Source organism: Microtus pennsylvanicus, chromosome 4 (assembly GCF_037038515.1).
Source record: "Microtus pennsylvanicus isolate mMicPen1 chromosome 4, mMicPen1.hap1, whole genome shotgun sequence".
Classification (NCBI taxonomy): Eukaryota; Metazoa; Chordata; class Mammalia; order Rodentia; family Cricetidae; genus Microtus; species Microtus pennsylvanicus.
The window spans coordinates 66,893,386-66,902,178 of NC_134582.1; the positions used below are offsets into that span (position 1 = coordinate 66,893,386).

At 44.0% G+C, this 8,793-nt stretch overlaps 1 protein-coding gene across 3 annotated transcripts in view; it reads left to right on the forward strand.

The window, feature by feature from the left end:
- The window catches only part of Znf521 (zinc finger protein 521), a 290,004-nt gene extending 281,869 nt beyond the window's left edge, over positions 1-8,135 (forward strand). For all 3 annotated transcript variants that reach the window (XM_075969268.1, XM_075969269.1, XM_075969270.1), the window contains one exon: positions 7,319-8,135. In XM_075969268.1, coding sequence (XP_075825383.1) covers positions 7,319-7,348 — 30 coding nt within the window. In that variant the 3' untranslated portion in view covers positions 7,349-8,135. The remainder of the gene's footprint in view (positions 1-7,318) is intronic.
- Positions 8,136-8,793: the final 658 nt, after the last annotated feature.

An 8,793-nucleotide genomic window follows, 5' to 3' on the forward strand; every position in this document is an offset into this window, starting at 1 on the left:
TTTGAGAAACTGGCCTAAAGTCTAAAATTTATAAAACATTTCTCTCTTTGTGGGGGAACAAACTCTAGTGTGGCTGTCCCTCTCTGTCTGTCAGAGCATGTGTTTTTCTGGTGATGCCATTTTCCTTTTGTTTTAATATATATCTTAGTGTCACCCAGAAAATGCTCTGAGATGTCAGCTCAAGCCCATGTCAATTGCTAAATGTCAAAAGAAAATGCATCAGTGTCTCTGCAAGTTCATAGTGATGACAGTTTCACATGACAGAAATAAAGAGGCAATTCTGTGACTTCAAGCATGATCAGAAATGCAGAATCTGGGGCATTAAAGAGGGACCAGATGCAGATCGGGATAGGTGGGTCAGAAATGCTACCTCTGTGTTACGGTAGAGGAGTTCCAGGAAATTCTTCACCTGTAAAATCATAGGTCAGCTTTCCTCATCAGAAGAAATTTGCTATTTGTGTAGATTGGCTGCCATTTTTACTTTCTTATTTGGTCATCAAACCAGTAAGGGAAAATAAGACATATTGCATAAAAGAACATTCATCAAACATATCTCATGAAAATGTACGTGTCCACAAAGATATTCCTGATGCTTCCCAGGTAGGGTCTGTGGAAACAAAATTGTACAAAATTCCTCCCGGCAGGAAGTGCATGACGGCTACTGTGCAAACGGTATGACTGGAACATGGGTTGGTTCAGGTCGTTGGTGCGGTTCTTAGAACATTCTTGCTGCTGTCCCAGCGCTATGGGGATTCTGTTCCTTCACATCTGAAGATAGGAGAACTTCCCTGGTTGTGTGGACTCTGAAGCTTTTCATTATTAACATTCCTCTCCTGGTGACCTTATTAAAATGCTGGAGGGCCACCCCTTGCCTTTGTGACTAATTTTTCCGCATCATCCAGGGTCCATAGCCCAGCACCCTGTCATCACTCCCTGTGTACACTTTCAGGACATTTTACTAGCAGAGAAGAAGTTGGGAATGAAAAAGAGAGAGGGTAAAAATGTAAAACTCTTGATTAGAAAGTATAATTTAATAGAACATGTATTGAACCAAATGTATTGATTAATGTAGAAGATATAGTACTTATATTGATTTGAACCAGAGATTTAGTACTAAAAGCTCTAAGCCAAAAAGCTGTTGCAGATTGCTACAAAAGTCAGTTTAATGCTGTCCTTGGAATGCCTTCAGAAAGAAATTCTTCTAATGTTGGAGGACTAGGTAGAATGCGGTATATGTCAGACTGATCCCAGCGGGTTTTATTTTGTACTCTAATAGCTGTTACGAGCCTACATTATATCCAAGGAGTAATTTTCCTTAGAGGTGCCCAGCTCGCTTTGTGTCAATATTCTAGCATTTTAAGTCACGTACAGTATATGCTTCTGGGAACAGGGAAGGAGCCAGCCAGACTCATAATGGCCTGCATTCATTAATAAAGGCAGAGGCTTCTGTCCCTCCATTGCCCACTACAGGGAAGCCTCCTTGGCCTTCAGGGACCCTGTACAGACACATTTAAAGGAAGCTCTATTTTGAGTGGGCAAGAGATGAAACGCACGACTTGGAGGTATTTCTTAAGTCAGCTCTGTGCCCGAGCACAGGGGTGACCTTCTGGGTCAGAGAAGAAGGCAGGTCAAAAAGACTTATTATCCAGACTGTTGGAAACCAATTGCTTTTGTTTAAAAATAAATAAATAAATAATGAAAAAAAGCAGGGGCGCTTAAAGGTGGACAGCGATGTAGAATTCGGTTTACAGCCTGAAAAGAAAGCTCACAGGCGAGTGTGAGCCGGGATGTGCTTCTGAGGAAAATGAGAGCATACTGATTAGCCTCTGTGTTTACAGATAAACGGCCAACCCAAGTGATAAAAGGAAGGGTAATATAATTAGTTAATCAGAGGAGATTGATTGCGGATGTTTGTGTTCCTCAACTAAAGGGAAAAGCCAACATGTTGCCGCAGCATTGCCACCATCTGTTGAAAGACCGCACACTTAATCTTTATATTCCTCTGCTTTTTCTTTCCTGCCTTGCTTTGTTTGGGGGCCCCGATTTCATCAGTTTGGAAGCACCTCATTCAAACTGAGTCTAGCCACAGTGTGAACTGGGGGCGCAGTGGGTTAGTGGGGAACGCCCCCTTTTTGTCTGCTTGCTCCCTCTTCACTCCTTTTCAAAACAACACACTGACTCTCTCTCCTGCTTCCTCAAGCTTGTCTATATTTGTTTTGGCAGAAGCAGTTATAAATAGACAAGTCATGCTTTAAAGAGAAAAAAGGTTTACATCTTTGAATCAACAGATTTTTTTTTGCACAGCCCCATCCCAGGGCTGCTTTGACTACTGTGGCCACGGAGCATTTCCGTGGCGTTAGCGAAGCACAGAGGGGCCGTGTTTGCTACAGATTTGGAAAAGTCCAGATAATCTGTGGGTACCACTTTTGGGTGGAAATCTAATTTTTTAATCCTGAGAAAGTAGAATCCTTGTCTGTACCCCTTTCGAAGCTTAACTTTTATCATGGTTCTAGATGAAGAAATTCAAATTGCCATCAAGATGTGAGGAAAATTGGATCACCTCAGAATTGCAAGGTGAACAGTTTCAGAGGATCATGGGTTTTTATTTTTATTTAAAAAAATATTTTTCTTGGAGTGCATTTAAAATAGGATTAAACCATTTGACCAGCAAATGTGGTCAGCCCTCCAAAAGACGAAGTTGAATTAATCATTTGTTAGAGTGCCAAGCCTAAAATGAGAATTCCAGTCTTGTAAAATGGAAGTCATCTCACAGTTAAAAAGAAATACATAGTGTTAGGAGGGGGATTTTTAAGGCCCTCATCTGGTTTTTAGCTTCTAAGTTTAATTTCACATTTACAGGGGAAAGAGAGAGAGAGAGAGAGAGAGAGAGAGAGAGAGAGAGAGAGAGAGGGCGCGAGAGAGCGCACTCCTTCCAAACTGGGCCCCTTACAGTGAGGAGAGTGTTCTTGGAACCTTACCGTCAGAGTAGCAAGCCTACATAGATCTTGTCTTAGGCTTGAAGGTATGTTGTGGGTTTGATTTTTTTTTTAACACAAACCCCCCTCGTGTAAAACAACTGTTCATAACTGGGATTAATGGTTTTCAATTTTCAGTTACTTAGACATGGGGTCTCCAGGAGATGGCTTTTTGCAGAGTAGAATATGGCTCTCTGTGGGACTGCACGAGTTTTCCTCTCTTCCACTTCCTTTTTTGTCATCGCCCCCCACCTCCACCAATGTCGCTCTGATGTTCCTCTCGATTATGTAAAACACTTTGCCTTCATTGGAACAGATATTTTTTCTCATAACCTGTCATTGCATTAAAGTGCTTTGGGGACTGTGAATTGCTGTGTAAAATTGGTGAGATTACCCACTGCTTTGTTCTACCGAAGTGGTTTCCTTCAGACCTAAAGAGCTCAGAGCTCTGCCCCAGAGGTTCTGGGAGGGGGGGGATGGTGGCAATGGTGCTTTCTGCTTTCTCCTCCTGAGCATCCGCATCCTTGACGTCTCTCTCAGTACTGGCTCTGTGCGGTGGTCCGCTGCCAGGGCAGCGATGAGCCATACTGCTGCCTCCCTGCTCCCCACTTCTGCTGCTGCCTCTCTGGTCCCCACTTCTGCTGCTGCCTCTCTGGTCCCCACTTCTGCTGCTGCTGCCTCTCTGGTCCCCACTTCTGCTCTCCCCATTTTCCCTTTCCTCTGGCTTCTCTGACATCTGAAGGCCACATCTGGAGACTGTGTCTTTGTGTCTGTTCTCCCCCACACCTACAAGATGACTGGATGAATGTGTGGCTCAGATGCACACACCGTCCTTCCTTCTACATCAGGCAGTTTGTTCTTTCAGTGGATTTGGAACAGGGCACATGTGCAAGAAGCAGGAATGTCCCAGGGATACTCCACGGAAATCCCTTGAGAGGGTTCGGGAACATCTGGAATTCTCCTCCCCTTCCCCAACAGAAATATGCCCATTTCCCATGGACCTCTGGGAATATGCCTCCTTCCCACCGTGAGAATTGCTGTCACTGGGGGTGGGGTGTAGCCAGGACTGGAAGAGACCCTTAAGTGGGCTGGAGCGAAAACCAGGAAATGAGTATGATGCTATATATTGTCAGCTTTCAGGACCTAGAATCGCCTGGGACGCAAATGCTGGGCACACCTGTGAAGGATTATCTAGATGAAGCTAGCTACTGTGCATGCTTATGAGGCATTATCTAGACTAGGTTAATTAAGATGAGAAGACCCACATTAACTGTTGGCAGCACCTTTCCACGGGCTGAGATCCTGGGTGGAATAAAAAGGAGAAAACAAGCCAAACACAAGTGTCTGATGCTCTCTGCCTCCTAACTCTGGTTGCAATATAACCAGCCACCTCACATCCTGGCTGCTGTGACGGGCTGTTCCCATCCCAGCTACCATGACGGACTGTATCCACAGACTGTGAGCCAAAACAAACCTTTCTTCTTTAAGTTTCTTTTGCTGGGCACTATATCTCAGCAGTATTGCAGTTCTAACGCAGTAAAGGCGAAGGGTGTTCACATGTGCAGGTGTCTCTGCATGTAGAACCAGCTGTTTCGCTGTTTCTTTTGAGAGGACATTCCATGGATCTTTGCTTGGTAGAAGCTTGTGTTTACCAAGGCTACTCTTGTTCTCTTCATAAAATTGTTTTATCTTCTTTTTTCAGCCTTCAAAGTGTTAAGTCCTTGGTATCAGTGACTTTAGTGTGTTCCAATAATGTGGTTAAAATATATCCACATATATAGAATGTGGATGTGTAAATGTAAAAAGATGTGTAAGTATTTAGTGTGGTTGTTAAGAAAAAAAGCTAGACCTGTACCTGTGTCCGTTGTGAAGAAACAGAAAAAAAAAATAAGATGGGTAAGCCACATGAGGAAACTTAAAAATAAAATGATATAGATAAGTTAATTGTTTTAAACATTATTTCCAGAAAAAAAAACCAAAGCTCTAAAAAGCAGCTGCCAGTACCTCATCATTAGCTATTAGTGTCCTAGCTTCTTGTGTTTATATTATTTTATAATTCTTTATAAGTTTTTTTTTTCTTTTAGTTCAGACCTGTCTCAGAAACCATGTTTGACTTTAAGATAGCAACAGAAGCAGTGTAGTTTGGGGTTTTAACATTTTAATGCTTATAAACCTCTAATCATAGCTGTGTTGATCTCTGAGAAAATAGGAAAGCTTTGTGTTCCCATCAGTATTTTTAATATGCCTTCAGAAAAACACCTCCCAGACATATTCAGAATCAATACCCAGACAAAAGAGCTGGCATAAAAATAGTTTACTCTTAAATGCACTTTAAGGCCAGTAGTACTAGAGAGTAAGTCATCCTTTGAAGAGAACGGAGGAAGGGAGTTTTCTATAAAGCCGCCTTGGCACGAGTGATGTGTTCCACCATGTCTTCAGCTTAGTGTGGTCTGTGCCAGATGCTCACTCCCCAGTCAAGATCGTCACCACACAGCAATGATCATGGTGGGAAGGGACCTAGGCCCACTATCCATTTCCATCAACAGAAAGCTAAATCTGAAACAAGGAGGGGAACCCTGGTCCCTCCCATGGCTCCCCACTCTCTTGCTGGTGTACCAGCCCCAGTCAGGAAGTACCAGCTACCTCGCCCTTGGTCATGCAGCCTATCCCTCTGCACAATTGGCTGGGTAGCCATCTTCAGGGATATTAAAGGCGGCAAAGATCTCACAAAGTGTCCTGACTCAGGTACTCTTCACCTCTAAGACCAAATCTGAACATTTTAATGATGCTTAAAAAATCCTCATAATGTTGCCAAAACCACCATTCATCCTTATTTCATGCAGTACTGTTGCTTCCGAACCCTCTGGAAGATCTTGGCCAACACACACACACACACACACACACACACACACACTTCCTTCATTACCTTTACCATTAGCTGTCTTTAACCCGCAGTGTCCTCCTGGAGTCTCAGTTTCCAGACTCAGTGAAAACATCAGCTTACCACCCCAGCTGCTCAAAGCCTTCCCTGGTGACGAGGCAGGCCTAGGAAAATCCATGGTCACATCACTGAATTTTTACATGGTCACATGTCTTTCCTCTTTAAACCAGGAGAATGTTGATGAGCTCAAGGCAGGAACCATGCCTCGTCCCATATCTATCCAATTGGTCAGGTCCTCTCTACTAAGTGCAATAAGCTGTGAACCAGCATCCCACAGGTTTTCATGATCATGGGAATGCATGAAGGTACAGATAAATCCCAACAGAAGGCCAAAAGCCTAAGAAGATGAGTGCATCATAAGCAGCACCAAGGGCTTTGGAAAGTCAGAGAGTTGAAATGTGCTTAAAGTTGGGTAAGCATGAAGCAGTCATATGTCAAGCTAGGCTTCGGAGTTCTGATCAGGAGTGAGTGAAGTGTGAATGAGGAGGGGCAGAACTGCTTGAGGAAGTCTGAGTGGGGAGCTTAGGCCACTTCCAAAGTTCAGTCTTCTTCGTTGAAAACCTGGAGACCCGTGGCCACCCTCTGTGGTAGACTGGACCCTCCTTAGCACCATGCTTTCAGCTGGAGAATGCCTGCACACTTTAGTTCCTCCAGTTGGACACATGTCCCAGGTGTCCTCTCACAATTTGGAAAGAAGTTACCCATTCCAAAAAGGACCTACCAGTGTGCCTAGTGTGAGGAATACCTGACTATCGAATGCTGCCCAGGAGCCTTGGGGAAAACATGAGCACCCTGTGCAGAGGAGGGAAAGCAGGCTGCTGGGATGTTAAAGCATCCTGCCTGGCCACAGATGCCACGCACCTTCACAGGGGTGCTGGAAGTGCTTTATGATCATTGTCATCAGCCAGGTAATTCTATTCTTCGATACCTGCATTTGAGGATGGACAAAGCAGGTGCGGCTGTCAATATTCACCATCTAAGAGAGATTAGAGTAAAGCATGTTTCAAAAATGGGGATGATATGCAGGTGAAGAAACTCATAACTGTGGTACCCTGGGCATTGAAGCATGGGCTGTGCTTTGATTGGTAGAGGTGGTACAGGGAGGGAGGGTATCTGGAGGAGGCATGGCCCAGAGAAAAGGTGGGGTACTACCAACACGTCACCTCCCAGAGACTCCTGGCTCTGCCTCTTCCCTCACCTCCGTGGAGGTAACAGTGCGCCTGTGCTGCACCCAGACAGTGCAGTTTGAACCTCACTGGTCCAGGATGGAATCAATGCATCCATCCATCCCTATGCAGAAACATGACAGTCCACACCATCGGGTACCTACAGCACTTATCTATGCTCATTCCAGTAGGAAGAATATCACTGAAGCTTCTCCCTCTTTCTTTTCTCTCTACAGAATCATACGATGACCCAACACAGCAGTTAGTTCAAGTACAGCCTCTCAAGGAGAAGGACTTTTGCGGCACAAAAAGGGAACATGTTTTACTCTTTGCACGAAACTTACATTGTTAATGTATATTCTTCAGAAGCATTGTATTGTATCATACAACTTGTATTATCCAACGGTTGGATGTTCATGTGTTGGAACTTCTGAGCACCAGATAGACTCCTTGTACATAGTGTTGCACATGTAATTATGTCGTCGATGCTAAAATGGTCTTATAAAGACAAGTGGACTTGGGCCCTATTCAGGCAAGATTTGCAAAGTGAACAAAATGGCTTAAGAGATAATGTTTCAAGGAAGACAAAACTGAAAAGAACTGTTACCATGTGACCCTGGCTGGACTTCCTTTTACTTACGCTTAAGCCTCGAATTTCTCTTTTGGTATATCAACGGTTAAAACCCAAGACTTTTTTATTGCTCGAAATTCCCATGAACCATGAAGAGACATTCTCACAGACAGAACCCCCGTCTGGATACGGCCCATAGATATATTTGTAAGCCTTGCAGTGTGACAGGTAGTCTCGCCATATATGCAATAGTTGTTACGTAGACTGTCAAAGTTTTGTTTTTCGTTATTTTTTTTTTGTTCCTGGCTACATTTGAAGCTTTGAGTGTTCAAGATTTTCCTTAATGATTTCACCCAGCCAAATTCTTGAATCGGTTGAACTAACCTGTATGTTACTGTTCTCAATGTTTACTCTGCGGTCTGAACCTGGAGATTACTGGAATTGTTTTCCAAGAGGAAATAAATTCAGTTTACCATCAGCTATGAGTGTATTTGTGTGTTTTCTTTCTCTAGTTATTCTTACCATTTAAAAAAAAGAGAAAAAAAGAAATCTAATTGCCTGCACCCCTGGATATAAAATCTGCTCCTGAGCAGATCCCAGGCATAGCCTCAATCATATTTAACCTTTGCACACGGGGCCAAAGGCAGCTGGGAGGAGATTCATCATGCTGCATGGGAGGAAATGAGACCCAGCCTACTCGAGCTGTCTTAGACTCTACCAGGTCACATTGTACTTGAGGACTCTGACATCACAGATGGATGTGATGGCTGTTTTCTGCATAATTTGCAGCCCAATTCGTGTCGTGCTGTGCAAATCTGAACTCATGGTGGATGGCGGCAATTTGCGCGGCTGTTTGGCTTATGTGTACTTAAGGAGCAGCATTGTTCAGAAGACAAAGCGCAGAGCGGCAAGTCAGAGGGCTGTTAGTTCTGGCTCTGGCGCCAACTCCCACTGGAGTCTTCTCCAAATGGCTTCATCTCCTGGCCTGGGACCACCCAGCCAGAGAAGGTAACGAAACTTGGTCATCAGCCTTTTGACAGCCATGGGATGGCTCTCCGAGAGGCCTGTCTCCACAGCCTACCACAGAGTACTGAAGAAATAGAAGCCCCTGATTTCAGAGCTTATGTGCAATGTTTTTTA